Source organism: Erpetoichthys calabaricus, chromosome 2 (genome assembly GCF_900747795.2).
Source record: "Erpetoichthys calabaricus chromosome 2, fErpCal1.3, whole genome shotgun sequence".
NCBI lineage: Eukaryota > Metazoa > Chordata > Cladistia > Polypteriformes > Polypteridae > Erpetoichthys > Erpetoichthys calabaricus.
The window spans coordinates 166,405,126-166,430,370 of NC_041395.2; the positions used below are offsets into that span (position 1 = coordinate 166,405,126).

General features: G+C 38.5%; 1 protein-coding gene across 3 annotated transcripts in view; it reads left to right on the plus strand.

Annotated features, from left to right (window-relative positions):
• Positions 1 to 25,245, plus strand: part of ano7 (anoctamin 7) — a 117,712-nt gene that overhangs the window by 48,581 nt on the left and 43,886 nt on the right. For all 3 annotated transcript variants that reach the window (XM_051922882.1, XM_028825716.2, XM_028825717.2), the window contains 5 exons: positions 25 to 176; positions 4,978 to 5,085; positions 12,664 to 12,800; positions 22,742 to 22,799; positions 24,619 to 24,729. In XM_051922882.1, the coding sequence (XP_051778842.1) occupies positions 25 to 176; positions 4,978 to 5,085; positions 12,664 to 12,800; positions 22,742 to 22,799; positions 24,619 to 24,729 (566 nt within the window). The remainder of the gene's footprint in view (positions 1 to 24; positions 177 to 4,977; positions 5,086 to 12,663; positions 12,801 to 22,741; positions 22,800 to 24,618; positions 24,730 to 25,245) is intronic.

Genomic DNA, 25,245 nt, shown 5'->3' on the forward strand with positions numbered 1-25,245 from the left:
CTTTGAAATTCTGTCTCCATGCAGATTTTGTGCTGGTGTGGGAAGTAGACTTAAAGGAGAAAGCTAAGGAAAAAGATCTTGATGAACACACAAGACAGAGTGCATTTGAGACCCATGAAAAATGGAGACTAAACTTTCTGAAAAAATTACGCAAAGGTGGCATTCGCATGGAGAAGGTAAATCGATCAATTTATCTAGGATGTTGCAGAAAGTGCTTGTTTTTATTTTAGTTCACCTACAGTGACAGGGTGCTACCTAATTGAGAGAAAAACCAAAACACTTGTATATCATAGACTTTGTAAGACTTGCCAAGCCGTTAATAGGATTGTCTACTTTTTCACCTTAAGATAACACACACAGATATATAGAAACAGAGCTCCTATTTACTCAGCAATGTATGAGTGATACCCTACTACCAGTCACTCTGTAGAATCCATCCTTCCCACACACACATGCATGGAGATCCTAGTTACATAATTATGATTTAGTGATGCTCTACTGCCAGTAACTCTGTAATATCCCACATAGGATCCCTTCCACATACAGTAAGTATGCAAGACTGATTCCTCAAGCCTGTCGCTTCTCAGTATTCCACAAGGGGACTCACATTCACCGGCTCTAACAAACATACAGATGTCCTCAAGACACATGAAAGCTCGGCAATCTTTTGCTTATATTCAACTTAACAACCAACAGGGTCTTATTTCTTCCCTCTTGTACTTTTTTCGTGGTGCAGCCTGTCAGCCATGTTAAATAAACCCTATGAGCAAGAAAGCAGCAATATTCCCACATCAGGTGCCCTAATATTTACTTTAATCACTTCAGATATAAAAACAACGTTCCGAAGTATTTATTGAAGTATAATAATACCAAAAGAAAGCATGATAGAAAATTAAATAGATAGTTAAAAAGTCTGGGTATAGTCTTGGGAAAGCTTGCTGAAAGTTAACAATGTGAAGGGTGGATGTTGTCCTGAGTGTCTTTTGTGTTTAGCAATCAGTGATGCTTAAGTTGTGTTCCCCAACGTTCAGATGAAATGGCTCTTCTCTTCTTTCTCTGGTGTGTATTGATCTCTGACATCACTTCCTATGTCATTCTGCTCCTTTTGTCATTTCCACAGATGCAGCATTATTTATGTTGAAATTCCACATGGGGGCTCCAGAACATGTGAGATTACACATATTTAATAATAATTGGATGGCTGTCATTATTATGGACAGCTCTGCTCAAATTCTTTGGTCCTGTGCATATCCATTACTATTTAAATTGTAAACTTATTGAAACAGCTTTTGATTACTGTTTTTTGTTCTCTTTGCCATTAAGTTATAATCAGACTGAAACAGATGCATTAAAGTTATAAACTACTGCAGGATGAATGCATACTAGAGAATATTTTCAATGTTAATTGTCCCTGTAGTTAAATTGCCGTATAGTTTTCTCTGATTCATTTGAGCAAAATTAGAACTTAATGTTTGCAGTCTGCTGTTTTAAAAATATGATTTTGCACCTCAGGACATTTGCCCAAGGGATGTAATATCTAGATTAGTTTATATTGTTTGAGGACCCAACATCTTGGGTTTGGAGTCCTGTGTCTGGTCACTGTATGTGAGGAGTTTGCACATTCTCCTAGGGTCTGTGTGATCATTATCTTATTCTCCAGTTTTTATTCCACATCCTATAAATGTTTAAGCTAACCTCATTAGTGATGTTGTGATGTGTTAAAATCCGCCATTTTGCGTCCAGTTTCATTTTTCCTGCATCACCATTACCTCAACTTAATTCCTGACTCTAGAAGTATTTATTTATTGCTAGAATTATCCAATATGGGATGGGATGGCTTGGCTGGACTTGTGGAAGCAGGCCTGATTGGTTAGCTTGCAATGGATTCATACTTATAATTACATTTTGTTATATTTTTAAATTCTCTGTTATCTCAGTGTTTTAACATTCATACGTAGTATTATTTGCAGTAATGCTGTGTTTCACTCTATGACAATATTGCAAAGGTTGTGCCTTAAAAAGCACCATGATGGTTTTGAGTTGAGTTAGGAAGAAGTGCCCAATTAAACAATACTAAAAAATTACTGGGGACACATACTGCCAGGTTTTCATTTGCTCTTATGAAAAAAAGTGTAGTCTGCAACCTAAAAATGAATACACAAGAACTTGCTCCTCCTAACCAGCCCTTATGTATGAGTTGTATGACCATTAGGAAAGATAAAATTATGACTGGCCATATTAATAAACAGGGGGTTGGGTGCTCCCATATACATCTTCATGGAACTAAAAGTGGCCCTACACAGCTTTTCAAGTTCTATAGGCTGGCTACATACATTAGTACATTTTCAATAATATGCTATGCCTGTCAAGCCAGTAATTATAAGAAATATGGCAAAGGATGCAAAAAACTGAATCTAAAATAACTGATATTTAAGGTAGAATTTCTAAAAAAAAACATAAAAAATTATCTTTCTTATCTGAGAATGTTGGACACATGAATTTTTCACTTAATGCAATCTTTCTTGGTGTGTGGGCTTGTTAGTACTCACTTTAAGCTATGAGCTTTGCAGTTATAGAGCATTTGATCGTTCAGGTCTTGGTGGCACGGAATAAAACTGATCTGATTATTAGTAAATGTAGTGCACCAAGTAGGGGATCCATTCCCAGACAGGTTTATCCATTCCCAGGAATTTGGGAATCCCGCATTTCATTCCCGGGAATCCCAGGCTCTTGGGGATGACACCGTGCACGGGCATCTCACATGTGAACGGTTTTAGAACGACCGACACTTATTTTTAATAAAACTGCTGCAATATGTTGACACAAATAAAAGACTAACCTTATCTACAAGCAGTTCATGCTGTCATATAAGTACATGTATCTTTAGTTGTGGTAATAAGAGCATAGAAAACACAACGTGTCGAGCGTGTGTTCGTTCAGGCAAGAGCGCACTTTCATGCAGAAGTACGCCAGCCGCTGAGAAAGCACGCTGTGCCTCCACTGAAGTAGGCGGCACAATCATCAGATACTGATACACTTGTTCTAAACAACACCTGCGCTTGCCGTTGCTCTGAAACACCGCCGTTTCAGCTTTTACTGATGCATCCAGTTTCTTGTCATCATTTTGTGATGGCAAGTTTCTTGGCACAGATAATGCGGATGCAACAGACTGACGCATTGCAATTTCAAGTTGCTGTTCAAAGCTGTTGTCTGATGAAGTGTAAGCTGCAGCAATGGCGCCACCTTAATTATTTTCAACTATAACTCTGTTATTTCTTGATCGATTTTTACACTTTTACACGCTGTATATGTGAGCTTGGCCGTTCCCGTTTTCCCGGGAATTACAGCAGTTTCATTCCCGGGAATGAAAAATGTCCAGGAGCCCGGGAACGGATTCCCTAGCACCAAGGTACACCTACCAAAGCAGTGTATCGAAAAATGTGCACACTGCTATCTGTATACGTTACCGTGTTAGGAAATTACATATGTCTAACATAGATTTTTTGTGAATAAACTGAATTGGGACTGATATGCAAGATTGTCCAGGGAAATATGAAATATCTTGTCACTCGGTTGATAACACATCTGATAATAAGTACAAGGGCCACATAGAGCCCCAGCCAGGTCAAAACTCTTACAGACGCTTAATGGCACCTTTGTAGAATGTCTTCTAGTGGTTGCTTTTTTCAATACTTTTGTTAGCCCTAACTTGTTTATAAACAAATGTTAGCTCAGAGTGGGGCTACCTATCTAAGGTTGCAATTGCCCAATGGCCCACTGTAAAGGTTTTCGTTTCCCTTGGGTGGAAAACCTTTAAAGTTGTTCCTTTTAAGGCCCTCCTAGAGCCTGCTTTGCTCTTGGTGACCCCTTTGCCATCTGTTGACCTGTCACTTCATTAACTGACTTATCTCGTCGTTACCTCTATCTTAGTCTTTTTCAGATACTACACTTATTACAAAGGGTTGACCCCTCCTTTAAAACATTAGTCTGAAATTTGTGAGGAGGATGTCCGGCAGTCAAATCTTTACCAGTGTGATACACAAAGTGCCTCGGAGAGGGAGAGAAACACCATCAGGCTGAGGGTATCTATGCAGGCCAGTATGGTGGAGACAGAGACAAGTCCGATATGTGCTTTGAATCCCTGTAAGTGAATCCTGTAATGATGCACTAAAGATAAGAGTATGACACCATAAGTTAAACTGGTTCAACAAATGACATCAGAGAGACCAGACTAGGGACCGGTTAGACCATGCTGTCTCAAACAATAAATGGACATCTCAGATGCTAACTTGGAGCTTAGTCCTTTAAAGGCTGTTCGAAGGGCTTTGCCATAGCTTAAGAGGACCACCCCCTGACCCTACATGGATGTCTGGTGCTGAATACAAAATTAATCTCAAGAATACTCAAGATCTAAAAAATTAGTTGGGTAAAGGTTCACTTGTGTGAAGTAGAAAAGCCAGATTTTGGAGAAAGGTGAGAACTTTTCAGAAGTTTTGCATTACAGGAAAATGAGGAAGCCGCCACACCGTAAGAATCTAAGACCCATAAAGGCAGAGGATTAATGAAGTAGCCACGTGTTTTGTCATACCTTTGGAAAATTTAACTCAACCTTCCCTTATGCCTTTTTTTTTTGTTTTTTTGGATTAATAAAACCTTTTTCTTTAGGGTTTTAGTGCATTGTTCCAATTTGGGTTTGGGGTCTAGTAAAGCTATTTTTAGCTAGTTTGAACACTTTAGCCTTTTTCTAGTTTTCAGAGTTGCCACCTATTACACCCTAAAATTTCAATATTGAGATAGCACCATCATATTACTAGCATCTTTGTCTCTATTATCAAACTTATGATGGTAATTATTCATTTTCTTTCTCATTATTTAAAAGGTGCTGGACAAGGATAAGAATGATGTGAAATATGCAGCTTAGCGTGCCCTGTCATATTCATTTGTTTCTCTGACTCTCTTTCTCTGTTGATCCTGCAGCATATAGTAGAGAAAGAGAAGACGGAGATTCATTACATCCTTCTTAACGCACCATGGAATATTCTGTGTTACTATGCTGAAGAGCTCAGCATTCGTGTTCCACTGCAGGTTTGTATTTTATCCAGTTTCTTATGAGATAACTTTGTTGAATCAGTTTCAAAATTAATCGACAATCTGGTCAAGGAAATGCAGAATGAGGGGAGGTCATTTATAAATACAGTAATCCCTCCTCCATCGCGGGGGTTGCGTTCCAGAGCCACCCGCGAAATAAGAAAATCCGCGAAGTAGAAACCATATGTTTATATGGTTATTTTTATATTGTCATGCTTGGGTCACAGATTTGCGCAGAAACACAGGAGGTTGTAGAGAGACAGGAACGTTATTCAAACACTACAAACAAACATTTGTCTCTTTTTCAAAAGTTTAAACTGTGCTCCATGACAAGACAGAGATGACAGTTCAGTCTCACAATTAAAAGAATGCAAACATATCTTCCTCTTCAAAGGAGCAAACAAATCAATAGGTCTGTTTGACTTTTAAGTATGCGAAGCACCGCGGCACAAAGCTGTTGAAGGCGGCAGCTCACACCCCCTTTGTCAGGAGCAGAGAGAGAGACAGATAAAAAAATCAATACGTGCCCTTCGAGCTTTTAAGTATGCGAAGCACCGTGCAGCATGTCACTTCACGAAGCAGCTGCACAGAAGGTAGCCAACGTGAAGATAATCTTTCAGCATTTTTAGACGAGCGTCCGTATCGTCTAGGTGTGCGAACAGCCCCCCTACTCAATCCCCCTACGTCAGGATCAGAAAAAGTCAGCGCAAGAGAGAGAGAAAAGTAAGCTGGGTAGCTTCTCAGCCATCTGCCAATAGTGTCCCTTGTATGAAATCAACTGGGCAAACCAACTGAGGAAGCATGTACCAGAAATTAAAAGACCCATTGTCCGCAGAAATCCGCGAACCAGCAAAAAATCCGCGATATATATTTAAATATGCTTACATATAAAATCCGTGATAGAGTGAAGCCGCGAAAGGCGAAGCGCGATATAGTGAGGGATCACTGTAAAGAAAACCTGGAACAGATCTAAAAGAGGTCACTGATATTTCTACTAATGCCCTGCCATGTGGTTGATTCCTACAATACCTTGCCATTACATTACTGTTTTAACGCTTCCTAATGGATGCTCTGAGAGTCCTAAACGAAACAGAAGTTCAGTGTAAAAAAAAAAAAAAATAGAGGAATAAGACACAGGTTATACAACATAGAAACATAGATTTGATTAGCTGAAAGAATCAGTAGCTCATCTTCTTTACAATCTCTCCTTCCTTAGAGCCACTTGCTCTTCCTCCTAACTTGAAGCTTGGTAGACTCTGCCTAATACTCCCACTAGCAACAGGCAATTTATTTTGCCTCTATGGGAGTTGTTTCAGGGTCTGCTCCAGAATATGATTAAAATCAAGTGTCAACTGAAAGCTCCTGTGGTCACATGGGAACTCTTACATATAGTGTGTTACTGTGGACATGTTCCCCTTCATCTTCAAATGTCTTTCAAGCTTATAGGACCAACAACACACTCATAGTCCTTTTACCTCTGTATACATTGACACATGATGGACCCTTCACCTTCTTTAAAAAAACATCCAGTAAAAATGTGTTTGCTTCCTACCAAAGTCTCTTAGTGATTTGATATTGTAGGTCATATTTAGAAACACAACTCTGCGGCTTCACTTTATCTCCACATCCCATTAATGTCTAGAAAATAAATATACACCACCAGTGTACCACCTCCTACTGGCACATTTTTTTTCTTTTATAGAATTTTAAGGTTGTTTTTCCTTGTAAATAAATACCGCCAGCTGTGTTTTCAACATGTATTGTTTTAGGGAATTTAACATGCACACAAACGTGAAAAATATTTCAAGAACTAATTTGATGACAAGTGCCTAGGGCGTCTACTTTAAACTCCAAAGCTGCTTAGTCAGCTTAATAGTCAATCGTGAGCAAGCCCCTAAACCATTTGTAAAAATATGTAATCAGTCACATAATATTAGCATGTGTAGTGCTTTGAAAGATACAAAAAAAGTAATTATTGCCCTTATTATGCTCTTACAATCTGGTATTGCTAGAATTAAAATGAGCATCAGGTCACTAAACCTGTATTTGTGAAACTGTTGTAATATTGATTTTTATCATATTATTCATAGTGGTGCTGTTAATTCACTTTAATTCTGGGATAGCCTGTCTTCAGTTCTGTTATAATTCGGTGTCATTCTGGGTACTTGGGCTTTCACTGATTTCCAAAACAAGCTGTTTGGTTGACTATTGAATTTAAATTGCCCAGTGTTAGTCTACCTAGCCTGGTGTGTCATACAGGACGAGCCATTGCCAGAAGTTGTCCTGGCTCCTTGTGACCTGGTTTTACAATAGTTTGATTATGAAAATGGAAAGATGTCCTGTTGTAGTGCTGTTTGTTTAGAGTTTTTTTTTAACAAATGTTAGTTGACTACTCAATTAATTTTGTTATTACTGCATAAAGGATTACACATTTCATGTAACATTAAATGACAGACAAAACTGTTCTGTAACATTTTTTCTGTCAAATTCATCCCTGGTTTCTGCAAAAGACTGGAGGACATCAGTTCAGACTTTATTTTCCCCAGTGGTGGATCTTCATTTTTGGGGCTCTGATTCTTGAACTGTTATGGAGGCCCCTTTGCAAGCAGCAAAGAGGTCTGGGTAACCACTGTTATCTCCTTCAATGGGGTTGTTCCATGACAGAGCTTCACACATTTTTAAAACAATTAACCACTTCATCTCAGATGTGGATTAAAACTGCCTTACTGCATTATCTCACATAACAAAGTCACCGGAGTGGATACAAATTTCCTATGCCTTTAAGCTTACAATTTATGAGAGGATGAAAATTAGGGAAATGTTATATTCATGAATGATGCGTCATAGAATGATTAAATGAAACACTTCTCATAATAAACACCTGTAATTTAACACCAATTCATCCTTTTATTACTTTTCATAAATACTTGTATTTATATATATATATATATATATATATATATATATATATATATATATATATATATATATATATATATATATTGTAAGAAGAATGAGTCGAAGACATCACAAAGGTTTGGGGCAGCCACCCGTATATTATGCTTGGCTGCAATTGCTCTTTTTTAATTACACGAAGTGAATCGTTTGGAGTCCAAAATAGAACTGATTCTTAGGAGACAAGATGGCAGCTTTAAAGGCCCAGAAGGGAAATGACGTCTTCATCACAGGAAGTGGGAGTGGTATCCTGGTGTTCGGAAGTGACGTCATCCTTGGGGCCGTCCAGAGGCGGGATTTCCCGGGACAGGTCTGCAAGGGACTGAGAGAGATAGTCAGTACACTCCGCCGCCCCCTGGCCTGGCGTAGAATTACAAGTGTCTAGGCCCTTCAGCTGTTTCCCATGCGCACGTGTGTGACAATATATAGTACTAGCTGTACCCGGCCACGCGTTGCTGTGGCTCAGTCTGGTTAAATGGAAAAGAAAGAAAAGAGAAAGCGCGCGTTTCTAATATGTTTTATTTCACAATGCTTGTGGGTATACAATATTTTTTGTTGTTCCATTGTCTGTGTAGATATAGAGATTGTCTGGTTTGCCAACTCTAGAACACGCAACATATAATTGTCCATGTGAGAAGCAATCCGTGTCTAGATCTAAACCGCACAATTCTAAAGATTGGCCCTGAGCTTTGTTGATGGTGATTGCAAACGCCAATCGAATTGGGAATTGCAATCTCTTAAATTGAAATCGCATATCCGTTGGAATCATAGGAATGTGAGGAATGAGGACATCTTCGCCTTTGAAAGGTCCTATCAAGATTGTTGCTTGTACAACGTTGCTTATTAATTTTTTTATTGCAAGCCGCGTGCCGTTGTAAAGCTTTGGCTGGTTGATATTTCGCAACATGATAATTGGTACGCCGATTTTCAGTTGCAGTACGTTTGGTGGTATCCCTGGCAGATCGAGTGAATTCAAAAATTCTGTTGGATAATTAACCGCTTCATCTGCTTCCACAACAGTGTCAACGCCGGACTTGTATGTGACTGCCTCGCTTTGAATGTTAGACTGAATAATATTGTTAAGTTCGTAGACGTCTTTGTTCTTGGCCGCAAGAATAGCTCGTTCACTCAGCCAATCGTGATTCATATAATTGGTTTGAATATTGGGAAATACTTTTTCAACCAATTCTTCTTTGTTTTTTTCGTGAAAAAAGCTGTTGCAGTTGGGAAACGATGGACCTTTTTATGCCGGTAGAAATTCCGCAGCGTGCATTCAATTGATCATTGCCATCACCGATGAAATACATTTGTAGGAATTTATGTTGACCATGTGGGAACGGAAGCAGGGAGCCGGCTTTATGATAAATTTGTCCTTTCACTTTGAAAGTTGGCATGAATTGAGCTGTTACGATTTCTGCGCCGAACGACGTCATTTGGAAGCATGAGTTGTATTTTCTGATGGTAGATAGGAAATGCTTTGATTCGGCGGTATATCCAGCAAGTTTTTAATGGCTCTGGCGGTTCTCCAAGTTCAGTAAGTTTAATTTTTCTGGCGGCGCAACACATTCCTTTCGTTTCTCTATTAAATTTCAGAGCCTTGCAATAAGGACACACTTCAGTCATAGTGCCGATGAGAACATGCCGGCTCAAACTATAATCATCAGCTGGGTTGTACCGGAATGCAAGGGGATTGTAATCGCTTGATTGCTGAGCACGGAGTCGTGTTCAACGCTGATCTGCTGTTTCACGTTGACGTCCTTCAGCCACACTCAGCCTGTCGCCTTCATTCTGTTGAGAACGAAGCAGATCTGAAGCTGCAGAACGCGATCGCCGTGCTCGCAACCGTGCATCCTCAAGTCTGGCTGCACGTCGCTCTGCTACTTCCTCTGCACGTATTTGAGCCATTCTTTGTCTGTTTCGCTCGTTCGCTGATGCCCGTTCTTCCTCAGTTTGATTTGCAATTACTCGTCGCACTGCTTCCGCTCTGAGAGTACGACGACCTAAGTTTGATCTTCTGCGAGGCATTATTTGGATGAACTAAGGCGTGTCTTGCTTTTACGTCGAACAGATGGCGCTGTTTTCAAAAAAAGCATGTTTTTACCTGTCACAGGTGTGACATCTATATAATAGGTATATAAAAACACGCGCGTATTTGTCAAAATTTCAAAGCAATCGGTGAAGAACTTTCGGAGATTTAAGGTTTTGAACAAACGAACATTTACATTTTTATTTATATAGATTAGCCTAGGCTTATGAGATCGTTGCCTTCCTTCTATTCAACTCTTCATAAAAACAATTGGCTTAGTTGACTGACTAACTCTGTTTCATCTTTTACCAAGTATGACAAATTTATTTTTGTGTAGGAGTATTTAAAATATTGTGTCATTATGAACACTTTATTGAAAAGTTTTGTCTAGATCACTATTGTGAGTGATATCATGTTGAAAAGATCATCAAAATGCTAATAGGGTTGTGATATCCTTTTCAATCGCTGCTCTTTTTTGTTATGACATGTCACGTACTGTTAGCATCTACCAAAGAAGATATTTTTATTACCTTTTAAATTTTACTATATTTTATCTTGTAAATAGGCAAACTGTTATTTATTGTAATAGTATTGTATGATTAGTAAATTTTAATGTTTTATAAAATAATTCATGAAAATAATGTTACCGAAATGTTGTCCTTTACAATGACAGCAAGGAACGAAATATGCTTTCATTTGTTCAATTACAGCCAGCCTAAGAAAAATAAATTTGTTACAAATTTTAATTTCTGTCATGAATGTTAATAGATTTAAATTACAGTATTTATAACTATTTTATATTAAACATATTTAGAATGAAACATCCTTAATTTGAGTGTTTTTTGATTTATGGTTAGCCTATATGATACTTTAAGAAATTTATAAATTGTAACTATTATTTTGTATTGAATTACACCATATTATTATTATTTAAAAAATACCTTCTTATACAGTAGCCACCCAGAATTGTTTTAAATTGATTTTATTAAAAACAAGTAATATTCCATACAATCAAGTCAAGCTTAACAAAACTAAATTGAAACCCACCCAAGCGATGGAGAGGAAGGCCAACAGCCAGAGTAAAATTTTAAAAGTAGAAAAGTAGCATTCTCCAATATAAATGCTTATTCTAAATTGTTATTGATTAGATCCTTCCAGGTTAAAAAAAAAAAAGTTTTGAACAAACCCTGTAAGTGAGAATTAATTTTTTTTCCAATTTCAAATAATATATAACATCAGTTACCCACTGACTTAAAAGAGGTGGGCCAGGCTTCTTCCAGCTGAGCAAGGTAAGTCTACGTGTTAGTAGTGAAGTAAAGGAAGTTACAGTTTGGGTGTCCTTCTCCACTTTAAGCCCATCTGGGAGTACAGCAAACGCAGCTGTTAATGGATTAGGAGGATTGTTACACCAAGGCTGTCTGATAGGCATGCAAAGATTTTTGTCCAAAATGTTTTTAATTTGGTGCAGGCCCAAAACATGTGGCCCAGTGAGGATGGAGCTTGAACATTCACAGGTTGGATCTTGCCCTGAAAACATTTTTAAACTATATCAATGTGCTCGATATGAGATAATAATTTGAAAAATTGTATGCTTTGCACATATGGAGCTAGAGGGAATTCTATGCATGGCTGCCTTTCACTCCTTTTCTGAAATGTTGAGTAAGAGATCTTTTTCCCACAGTACTCTGGGATGTTTGAAAGGAAGGGACTTTAAAATGTTTTTATATACAGTATTATAGAAATGCTATCTGAGTCTTCAAGACTGATCAATATTTCTTCTGGAATAGAAATAGGTGGGAGGTGAGGAAAATTTGACAGATTCCATTTAGCAGGAGTTTCTGATTTGAAAATAATGGAAAAATTGTGCTGATGGGAAGTTAAAATTGAAGTGTAATTGTTCTTAGGATGCAAAGACATTATCTATATACATGATGATTTAAAACCGTACGTTTTCCAAACATTACAAATTGTAACTTTGAGAAGATGGAAAGAGGTGATTATCATGTAGAGGTGCCACAGATAAAAGCTTCTCTGTCTTGAAGTGCTTCCTACATTGGTTTCATATTCTGAGTGAATGAAGGACAATTGGGTTGTTAGTGCATTGACGATAATTTGCCTTTACTGGGATACAAAGCAAGGAATATAAAGAAGTACTGCAGGATTTTTTTCCAGAATTTTTAAGCAGTGTGTATGAAAATCACTACTCGGGCCATGAAGTTTAAGCTTCATTACTTTCCTACTAGATCTGCTCCTGATTTAGCCTCTGTCATCCTGATTTAAACATTTATAGTTAAACGATTGATGTGCTGTTTTCCACATCTGCACTTGTAAATCTAAAACTTTTCAATTTAAGAGTTAATTTAATGATTAATAGTTTATGATATACTTCAATGGCTAAAAATTTCAATAAAGTACCATTATTGTTTGCTTGTAAACTCTGCTTCATGTCTGTTTTCATACTACAAGTTTATTAGAAATAACTAAATATCAGAAAGACTAGAAAGCATAAGTTAACTAAAGGAATGACTAAAAGTAAACGTTAACTTAGAAACTGTTTTACTGAGGTCATGCAGGTGTTTTGTTTTTCTTTGTAGGTTGTCCCCCACCATGCATCAAACTGGTCGGAGAAAATACTAAATAAAATCGGTATTCCCAACATCATGTATCAGGATGTCCCAAATCCTCCACTAGACTTTTACACCTGCCAGTTCAGAGTGAGCAAATTACAAAGGTATGAGGCATTTGTAATGTGGAAAAAATGCTTTTTTTTGTTAGAAACTTGGAAGTTATACAGTATTTCTTAACATTTTGAAAGCTATTCATTACAAACCATTTAAAACTGTGCTGGGGACTGCCTACCAGATTGTTTGAGATATTTTAATGTAATGTTGATGATGTATGGAGAAGTTGGGAAGTAAGGGAGCCTCAAAATATGTATACTTCTTGGGGCCTCAGAATGGCTAAGATCAGCTCTGATATTTAACATTAAATAGCAAGTCTTGACTTAAACTGCCCAGACATATATTTATAACTTTATCCATCTACCCTGTTTCCTTATTCTTTCCCTAATACTTACTAAAACTGGTCTTGGCCTTCAGTAACAAGGAATCATTGCACCTAACATCTCCAAAAATGTGTTGAATGTGTTCTAATGAAAGTACTGGAACTTTTAAGGCTAACAACATTGTCTTTTTCTCTTTTGTATGGCACATGTGATTGACAACTGTAAAACTGTGCTGTAGCCCCACCCTCCCCCCTTTCATGACAGTTAACTGTTAACTTCAACCAAAGTGTGAGGGTCTACAAAATCACTATACTGGGCCTCTCTTGGTACACTATTTCTAGGTCTCTGTCTGATAAGAAAGCAACAATCATAGGTCAGTGGCACTGGTGCTTGCTAACCAGGATAGGACACAGATCAGTCTCACAACATTCACCATTTTTGTTGCAAACAAATGGTCAAATCTCAAACTCTACCAGCTTTAATAGGAACAATTTGCACCAGTTATCAACCAAAAGTTCGGGATTATTAAATGAATGATAAAATGCCCACTTCTTCATTTTTAACCCACTGTCAGCAGTTTTGTTATATGCTCTCCTCCTGCTCTCTACAGCAGGAACCCTATTGCTTTGGGTTGTAGCTATAACAAAATGCTGGACTGTGTTCCGGCTAATGAAGTTGGATGTGGGTGCCGCATTGAGTCCAGCTTCACTAAAAGACATTGAGTCGCACAAGCAAGAGAAAACTTGTGTAAAAGCAATATTTTCATCTCATTGAAGAAATCAGTCTTCCACTCCATCAACTCCCAGCAGATCAATATTTTATGCTGGGGAAAAATTCACCACTGGATGTAAAAATTCAAAGACTGTGATCAAAGCCAAGAAAATCGAAAGTACCTGGACAAAGAAGAAGAAAGCACATTTAGTATCCTTTCACATGTGCCAGAGAGAAGTACTCTGTGGACACAGAAGATATATACAGATAAAGCTTCACCTCCATCCTTTGAGACAACAGGAACCAAACAAACAATAAGTACTTTGGTTCTAAGACTAATAGTTTATAACTATTGTAGTTAAGGTAATACCAGCTAACAGTGGCATAGCTAGGGGTGGGTGGAAGGAGTGGTCTGCCTGGGTCGGCATTATTTGCCAAAAGGATCAGTACAATTCGTGTGCAAGCAGCAGGGTTCGGAAAAATATCACTCAGGAATGAAAAAAAGTAAAATTCTCTGATTTTTATCCATAAATGTTTGAAAAGTAATTCTGTGACGGCATCAGACACAGCAGTTGAAATTTATGAGGCAATAACAAAGATAAACATAAACAATACACCAATAATATTTTTTAGGAAGATAAACAACTAATTTACAGTTTATAATTTCATTTCATTATTAATCCGAATGTGTTCTTGCTCTGCGCAGAAAACATCCTCACCTATCACTTGTACACTACACTGGTTCTGGTTTTCGCAGCATAATTACTGTATATTAAACTAATAATCAGAACACAGCTTATCAGTGCGTCTATACTATATTCTTGTCTAGTTGATGCTTACAAATAATTATATGTGAAAAATAATTGCTGTTTCTCTATATATGAATAAATCTATGCAAAATTTATCTTAATTTTTCTCTATACGTCATTTTAATTTTCTATTTAAATAGTTTAACATATTCAAATATGTTGGAGGGCAGCAAACTGAAGCACCACCCTGCCCCAAGCGACATGAACTCTAGCTACGCCACTATCAGCAAAAATATTAACCCTGCAGTATGTGTTCCTGTTTATTACTTTCAGTTACAGTTACTCCAATAATCTGTGTGAAGTTTCTGTTTTTTTTTCTTCCTACATTTAAAGAAAACTAAATCCTCCTTTCACTAATTTACAGCAGCCACTCTCATGCAACAGATTCGGACAATGTGTTGTGCACAATAGTGTTGATCAGTGAAATCTGCCAAAGTGGTTTTCACAGCGAATATGCTGCGTTCGCCATTAACCTTGTTCACCAAATATTTCCTAGAAATAAACTGTGAGGCCGGCTTAGACAAACTTTTTTTTCCCCCCCAAGTGCCCTATGATGTTTTGCAGGGACAGCATGATGTCAAAGAGCTGTAACAGCCATGTACAGAACTTTCATGCATGCTTTTATTGTGGCCATAGCTGGGTTGCAATTATAAGAGCAAAAAAAAAGCCATTTCAGCTGCTGAGATACACTAAGCCAAGTCCTGCCCGACCCCTAGCCCCTGTCTGCCAAAGCTCTTGACGGTGTTGTGGAATATTTTTCCTGATCTCTAATCACACTAGTCTATTACAATTTTTGGGCTCTATGTGGGTCATCAGTGAACAAAAGTTGAGAAACATTGCCAGATCTCCATCTTGCATGCATTTAAAAAAAAAAAAAAAAATTTGGGAAGTACTGCCACTGAATAAAGAACACTAGTCCCTATTTGCCAACACCACATGGCTAATTCTGCATGCAAATTAGCCATTTGCCCAGTAACAAACTTTAAACAAGCCTTAAATGAGCCCTCACCCACCCTATCAGAAAACACAGGACACACTGTGAAATAATAAAAACAAAACATTTACTATTTACAAGGTGTTTTTCTTCTTGATAGAAGAAGAATGTGAGAGGCATCTTCACAAATTCATGAGAAGCAAAAAAGATGTTTCCACTGTACCTCAACTTCAGACAATGGAATAAGCCAATCCATCGCTGCTGCTTTGTGGCATAGCTAATGTGTGCCCCAAGATTGGAATCCTGTTGGCGCAATGATCAATATTTTATTTACTTATTGCTAGTTTGTGGCTCTTTGCTGCATTATGTTTGTGCTATTTGTTCTGCCCATGTCTTTTGTTGTTAGAATATTGCTGCCTCACAGCTCATATCATATATTTGGGCATAATAATTGGTCCAGCATAGTTGGCAAACTTTTCCTAGCCCTCAGGGACACTTAAAACACCATTGCACCATTATAGTCCACTCAAAATTAGTTTACTTCCTCCTTTCCCATTGACTTCAATGCAATTCACTGAGTTTGGCAAAGTTTGCAAATATTTCCATGATTTCTAGTGCACACTTACATACCCACAGAATATGTTAGTGGAGTGGCAAATGCAGACGAGCTGTGAAAAAGAAATCAGTGCAACTGTCAGGGCAGGCAGAGGATGGGAAACTTTTAATTTCTAGAGAAAGTGAACCAGCTAAAGAGTTCTCACAAAACATAAAAACAATGCTTCTTTGGGTAATTCTTAGGACAATAATTAAGTCGTCGTCTTCTTCTTTCAGCTGCTCCCTTTAGGAGTCGCCACAAAAGATCATCTTCTTCCATATCTTTCTGTCCTCTGCATCTTGTTCTATTACACCCATCACCTGCATGTCCTCTCTCACCACATCCATAAACCTTCTCTTAGATCTTCATCTTTTCCTTTTCCCTGGCAGCTCTATCCTTAGCATCCTTCTCCCAATATACCCAGCATCTCTCCACTGCACATGTCCAAACCAACGCAATCTCGGCTCTCTGACTTTGTCTCCCAACCGTCCAACTTGAGCTGACCCTCTAATGTACTCATTTCTAATCCTATCCATCCTCGTCATACCCAATGCAAATCTTAGCATCTTTAACTCTGCCACCTCCAGCTCTGTCTCCTGCTTTCTGGTCAGTGCCACCGTCTCCAACCCATATAACATAGCCGGTCTCACTACTGTCCTGTAGAACTTCCCTTTCACTCTTGCTGATATCCGTCTGTCACAAATCACTCCTGACACTCTTCTCCACCTATTCCACCCTGCCTGCACTCTTTTTTTTTTCACCTCTCTTCCACAATCCCCATTACTCTGTACCGTTGATCCCAAGTATTTAAACTCATCCACCTTCGCCAACTCTACTCCTTGCATCATCACCATTCCACTGACCTCCCTCTCATTTACACACATGTATTCTGTCTTGTTCCTACTGACCTTCATTCCTCGCCTCTTTAGAGCATATCTCCATCTCTCCAGGGTCTCCTCAACCTGCTCCCTACTATTGCTACAGATCACAATGTCATCAGCAAACATCATAGTCCACGGGGACTCCTGTCTAATCTTGTCTGTCAGCCTGTCCATCACCATTGCAAATAAGAAAGGGCTCAGATGTAATTCCACCTCCACCTTGAATGCATCCGTCGCTCCTACCGCAGACTTCACCACAGTCACACTTCCCTTGTACATATCCTGTACAACTCTTACATACTTCTCTGCCACTCCCGACTTCCTCATACAATACCACAACTCCTCTCGAGGCACCCTGTCATATGCTTTCTCCAGGTCCACAAAGACACAATGCAACTCCTTCTGACCTTCTCTATACTTCTCCATCAACACCCTCAGAGCAAACATCGCATCTGTGGTGCTCTTTCTTGGCATTAAACCATACTGCTGCTCACTAATCATCACCTCACTTATTAACCATTTTCCACTACTCTTTCCCATAACTTCATGCTGTGGCTCATCAATTTTATCCCCCTGTAGTTACTACAGTCCTGCACATCCCCCTTATTCTTAAATATCGGCACCAGTGTACTTCTTCTCCACTCCTCAGGCATCCTCTCGCTTTCCAAGATTCCATTAAACATTCTGGTTAAAAACTCCACTGCCATCTCTCCTAAACACCTCCATGCTTCCACAGGTATGTCATCTGGACCAACAGCTTTTCCATTCTTCATCCTCTCCATAGCTGTCCTTACTTCCTCCTTGGTAATCCTTCGCACTTCCTGATTCACTATCTCCACATCATCCAACCTCTTCTCTCTCTCGTTCTCTTCATTCATAAGCCTTTCAAAGTACTCTTTCCATCTGCTCAACACACTCTCCCCGCTTGTGAGTATGTTTCCATCTTTATCCTTTATCACCCGAACCTGCTGCACATCTTTCCCAGCTTGATCCCTCTGTCTAGTCAATCAGTACAGGTCCTTTTCTCCCTCTTTAGTGTCCAACCTCTCATACAACTCATCATACGCTTTTTCTTTAGCCTTCGCCACCTCTCTCTTCACCATGCGCCTTATCTCCTTGTACACTTGTCTACTTTCTGCATCTCTCTGACTATCCCACTTCTTCTTTGCCATCCTCTTCCTCTTTATACTGTCCTGTATTTCCTTATTCCACCACCAGGTTTCCTTTTCCTCCTTCCTCTGTCCAGATGTCACGCCAAGCACCCTTCTTGCTGTCACCCTTATTACATCTGCTGTAGTTTCCCAACTGTCTGGTAACTCTTCACTGCCACCCAGTGCCTGTCTCACCTCCTCCCTAAACTCAACCTTGCAGTCTTCCTTTTTCAACTTCCACCGTTTGATCCTTGTCTCTGTCCTCACTTTCTTCCTCTTCTTGATCTCCAACTTCATCCTACAGACCACCATCCTATGCTGCTTAACTACACTTTCCCCTGCCACTACTTTGCAGTCTTCAATCTCCTTCATATCAACTCTTCTGCATAGGATGTAATCTACCTGTGTGCATTTTCCTCCACTCTTGTACGTCACCCTATGTTCCTCCCTTTTCTTAAAATACATATTCACCACAGCAATGTCCATCCTTTTGGCAAAATCCACTATCCTCTGACCTTCTTCATTCCTCTCCTTGACACCATAAATACCCATCACCTCCTCGTCTCCACTGTTCCCTTCACCAACATGCCCATTGAAATCTGTTTCAATCACCACTTTCTGTCCCTTGGGTACACTGCTCATCACTTCATACAACTCACTCCAAAAATCTTCTTTCTCATCCATTGCACACCCAACTTGCGGGGCATATGCACTAACAACATTCATCATCACATCTCCGATTTCCAGCTTCATAATCATTACTATGTCTGACACTTTTTTCACCTCCAGAACACTCTTGTCATACTGTTCCTTCAGAATAACCCCTACTCCATTTCTCCTCCTATCCACACCATGATAGAACAATTTGAATCCACCTCCGATCCACCTGGTCTTACTCCCCTTCCATTTAGTCTCTTGCACGCACAATATATCAACCTTCCTTCTCTCGATCATATTGGCTAACTCTCTCCCCTTACCAGTCATACTGCCATCATTCAAAGTTCCTACCCTCAGTTCCACTCTCTCCACCTTCCTCCTCTCCTCCTGCCTCCGGACACGTCTCCCCCCTCTTCTTCTCCTTCTTCTTCTTCGGCCAACAGTAGTCCAATTTCTGCCAGCACCCTGTTGACTAGCAGTACTGGTGGTCATTGTTAACCCGGGGCTCAACTGATCCGGTATGGAAATTTGTATTATTGATTTGGCAAAGTTTTACACCGGATGCCCTTCCTGACATAACCCTCCCCATTTATCCGGGCTTGGGACCGGTATGAAGAAACATACTGGTTTGTGCATCCCCTGTGGCTGGTTTTTGGACAGTAATTAAGTAAGGGAATATAATTCATGAGTTGTACCTTCTATTACAGGTAGAAAGCAAAGAAAGCCAGACTAGCTTAGATTCATGTTTTATGCTATGTTAATACCATGTATACTTGGATATATTCATCTTCTGCTACCCTTAAGTTAACAATTAATTAAACAAGCTTGTTACAAAAGCAAAATAATGTGGTTGAAAAAAGCCAGTATACAGAAAAGGTGGGGCGATTTGTGTGCACCTCCACCAGGTTATGAATTTTGTTAATAAACTAAAACATTTTTCTTTAAGCTCCTATGCCCTGGCTGGAACACTAAACTGATATATCCATCCCAGATGTTTAAGACAAGACTGTAAAGGGAAATTTGATATTTATTTGTCTTTGCCATTTGATGAGTGAAAAGAAAAAGCTGGGAAGTCTATTTCAGAGCGACCAAATAATGGGAAGAAGTAGAGAAAGATGATAAAAAGGACAATGAAGTGTGCATATGATCTCAATCTGTCATTTAACAAGAAAGGAATAAGAAAAAAGCAAAAATGGGTTATAGACTTTTATTCAAGCTCATGGAAGAAAATAAAAAGAAAGAAGGGGAAATCAATCCTTGTCTTCCATTCAACCTGATAGAAGGAAGTGGAAAGTGAAAAATCGATTGCAATCTGCAGGAAAAATAAGGTGATGAAATGCTATTGGAAAATTGATCTTTATCTGCCATTTACAAGAAGGAAAAAAAAGGAAAATGGAAGAGAAGATGAAGGTGACATGTAACATTGATCTTAAACTACTTTTTAACCAGAAAAAGTAGAATATTGATCCTGGTCTGTCATTCGACCAGAAAAAAAGTCTGAAATAAATCTTAACCAGTTATTCACCCAGAAATAAAAGAAAATAAAGAATTGATAACCTGATATTATTTAGTCATTTAATTAAAGTAGGTGTCAAAAATGGTCTTAGCAGGAAATTTGACCAGTAAAAGTAGATCTTAGAGATTAGTTCTGAGCTGTCAACCAAAAACGAGAAGCAACTTTTTTGGGGATTAGCGTACTCTTACATGAAGAGTTAGCGATTTGTGGAAAATGCAATAGCTTATATACAGAATGCGTTAAATGATAAAACACAAGTACAGTTAAAGGCTACTGCCCGAAAGTGAGCACAAAAATCACAATTAGGAGTTTACTCAAATTGTGAGTGTCAGCTGAAGCTTAATGAATGGTGCAGCACTGGATTTTGCTGATGTACAATGTACTGCGCTGTAGCTGCTGAAACTCTTTAGCTGAACCCTAAACATTGAGTACTGCAGCCAGCAGTGTAGGGTATCTGAGTGATTCTGTAGAGTACAAATGATAACATTACAGCCATCAACGCTACCAGCCTATACCCTATTGGCCTATTTAGGCCAAAACCTATCACTAGGTCTAAATAGAATAATAAATATTCAGACATCCTATCTTAGAGGCTTCTTTCTTACCTAAACATTGACTTTCAGGGGGAGCCAAATCATTATCACCAATCCTCTGGGTGCAGCTTCCAAGACACACATTGTTTAATCTTTGTGAAGACCACCATGAGCTCTGGGCCCCTGCACCCAATCCTCTCACTTCAGGATCCATGCATGCTCATATTGTCAGAGACTTACAGCACACTTAACATGTGCATCAGTTAGTCTGTCTGGATATTCCTTTAGAATGAATGACTAAAAAATGTTTTCGTTCACAGCTTCACTATTTCATTTCTGGGTAATGCAGATAATCAGTGTGTTTTGGTTTGAATGTAATGTGATTGTTAGTAAGAGCAGTGGTGGTTCCAGGCATAGGTAGCATAGGCAAATGCCTAAGGTGGGGATTCATTGGGGGCATACTAATACCCACATCCCCAGTACAGCATGGCTGCATCTCCCCAATCTGCATGACCACATGACCCGCTATTGGCACAGGCACCATTCTGCACTGCCATTGCTGAGTGCTAAGCAGAATGAAGCCTAAGAAGAGGAATCGGTGGCTATCACTGAATACCTTTCTGAAACTCTCTCACTTTACAGGTGATTGAAGTGAAATCAAACAAAAATGCATACCTGCACCCATGTTGTCTTTAAATTTACACAAATATGTTTATTAGTGCCCCTGAAAATGATATACTGTGCAAAGCCTTACATTTTGCCTGCTTTACTATTAGATAGATAAGTCAATAACAATTAAATTATAAAACCTACACCCTACGGCCTTGCTCTGAATTAGCGGCTTTGAAAGATTGATGGATGAAAACTACTGTTGTATCTTTAGACTGGGGTTTTCTGTGTTATAAGTAATGGCACAGTATTCCATTTATTGTTTTTTTTACTTTACAGTTTAATATATGTACAATATCTTTCCTGTTTCAGTGTTGTTTTATTTTATTTATTTTAAGACTGAATACAGAGGCTGCTGTCAAACGGTGAAACATATTGCTGCACATTACCATTGGTTTTGTTTTGAAAGAACTGGTTGCAGTAATTCGACTGCTAATGGCACGGGGTTCCCACATTTGTGACTAGAGTGTGTGTCGCTGGTAGGCACAGCTTACCTTGTGTGATCTTCCTTAATGCAGCTAATGAGCCAGGACCACCACTAAATTCGTTAACATTTATTTGCTTAGCAAGCACTTTTATCCAAAGTGTCTTACAAAAGATGTTAAACTAATTGAATAACATCACTCTGGGGAATGTTTTGGGACAAGGGTACAAATTGATCATCGCAAGCAAGTAGGACACTCATTGTTTAGGAAGTGTAGCTCATCAGCCTAGTAAAGTCACATTAATAAATTAATAATAATAATACATTTTATTTATATAGCGCCTTTCCCATGCTCAAGGCACTTACAGAATATAATAAAGAACGGCAGCATATACAGTATATAGCATTGTACAAACCAGATAAATAAATAAAGAAGATTAAGACAGTGAATTCTGAAAAAAAAAAAAAACAGACAACATCATTGGTGGTCTAGCACACACACACACAGGTTGCATTAGCATCTTGACAGAGAAGTAAACTGAGAGAAGGGTAATAAAGTCAAGTAGAGCTAAAAGCCTTCCTGAACAGATGAGTTTTGAGTTGTTTTTTAAAAGAATTCATGGAGTCAGCTGACCTGATTAATTTTGGTAGGTCATTCCAGAGTCTGGGCGCTATACAGCTGAAGGCCCTGTCACCCATGGACATACATATCCATCTATCTACTCATCAATCCAACTTTCCATTTTCTTAGCCTGTTTTTCATGTCTTTTGTGTTTTATCTTGTACAGATTTTTGGGAAGTGATAACCAAGAAACATTCTTTAAAAGTACTCAGCGGCACCAGATAGTAAGTGTTACTGCTTCCTTATTCTTAACTGCTGCCTTTTCTACATTCTCCTGAGCTTTTCAAAGATGAAAACTAAGCAAAAGAAGATGTCATGCAGATGTTAAAAAGTACATTTCAGTGACACCCTGAGCACTTTTTCATCATTTTTGACATGCACAAATGAAAGTTAGTACACCTCATGAAATGAGTATGTGTTTTATTTTTTAACATAGGTGAACATATCAAGATTTGATCTTTATTTAAATAGCAATATACAGGTAGATAAAGATTATATAATGTAACAAACATCATGCCGCATTTACATTTTTTAGTCCATTGTAAAACATAAATGCAAATATTGCATGTGGTAAAAGTAAGTACACACATTTAACACGATCTCAAATACCTAAAATTTAATTTCGGGGGCACGTTCAGCCTGAGAACAGAATTAAAGATGCTAAAGTAGGTCTCTAAGACTTGCTTGTGCCACAGACAGAAAGCACATTTCTGTTTACTTCACATTAAAGGCATTATTTCACAATCAAATTTTCATTCATTATCATTCACCTTTATCTACAAATATTGTTTAAATGAAAATCAAATATTAATATGTCCATATGTGTTAAATAAAAAAAACACCACACCTGACATGTCACACTCTCCTGCTGGCAACTGTGGGAAAGACTGCACAACTACACTTTTTTTATTGGAAATTAATGTGGATTAATGGACTATGACCTCCCCTGGTGATACTGACACTTTGGTTTATTTTTGTGGGGTGACTCAAGGATGTGTTTTAAACCACCCATACATTTTTTCAAGTCACTTTACATCTGCAAATGTTGGATTTGAAACTACAATGAGTCTTCAGTTTTTAAAGACCAGTACTATATGAAGTTGTGTTCCTCCTTTGAATCACAAAATAATAACACCTCCATGAATGCCACTAATCTTAGATTCATACCTCCAGATATATATTTCTACACATTGTAACCTTGGTCTTGAATTTATTGTACCCCGTAAAGTCCATTTTGTAACAATACATTTCATATGGTGTTTTCCAGGACTGCATCCATATAATTATGAGTTGGGGTGTTATCCCACCTGATTGACTCCACCAAGCAGGATATACTTGAGCCTGTGTGTGTGTGTATGTGCATATGTGTATATATAATATACACCCCTTCAGTAACCATGGAGGAAATAATCAGATGAGAGAAATGTAATACAAAAAGAGATATGTACCTAGTGTGTCTGTATGTGTATACACATACTTCCTTTAAAATGTAGCTTTCACTACCAATGTACAATGTAGTATAATCATTTATACATGCATATCCAGGCTGAAGAGAAGCCAGTGCTGCAGCACAATCATCATCCAGTTCTTCTGGTGAGAATGCTGATGATTGTACTATACATCCAGTTCGGCAGAGTGCAGGGGGCATTCTTGTTGCAAACAGCTCCTTGCTTCTAGAGGGTCCTTCACCATTATAAATACCTACACATTTTGCATATTCAGTGAGCATTTTGCGAAACATGCTGAGTAGGGTTAACTACCATCTCAGGTTTTCTGACTATGTTATACATGGACTGTACTCTTCTAAGATTCAAACACAGCACATTACTTTAAGTATCTATGAACAGTGCACCTGTCCTAAATACTTAACTTGCCTGAAAGAAACATCTTTACTTGAGCTTCATGTATGCTAACATAATTGGACTCGCAAATCACAATTATCAAATACTGTAGTTATTTTTCAGTACTGGTTACAGGCTTCCAGTGATGCAGAAGAATATTTAACACCACTTTCTCTTAATACATTCATCCTCTTTTCTGCAGCTCTATGAGATCCTTGCTCGGACACCCTATGGATCCCTAAAGAGAGGAGAAATTGGAATTGATCGCCTGATCAGTGAAAAGGTCTTCAATGCTGCCTACCCACTACATGATGTAAGACAACACCTTTTGCAGTGCTGACTTCCAGTTCTGATATGTCCTGTGTTTAATTCCAGATAGGCTCTATTGATTCATTGCAAGGAAAGTAAATCCATTATATTATATACTGGTCAACTCACACTGGACAAGTGAGTACTAACATAGAACTTTTGCATTAAACATCCGTAAATTGAAATATTGTTTTGGCGAATATGCCTCATAAAAATATAAGTCATTTAACCTGATGGGTTCTATATGGTTTGCTCTGGAGAAGTAAATTCCAATTTAAAATTGGCACACTTTCCTATTCCTGTCGATTATTTGGCCACATCAATGACTTGTATACACACTATTACTGATGTGGTGCAAGCTTAACTCTACAAAATTAGCAGGTAGTAATCATAATAAAGCTTGCCTCATATTACTTTTTTCAATGTGCATAACAGGGACAGTGGTGGTAATTTAGTAAATAAATTCCTCCCACAGTCCAAAGACATGCAGGTTAGGTGGATTGGCAATTCTAAATTGGCC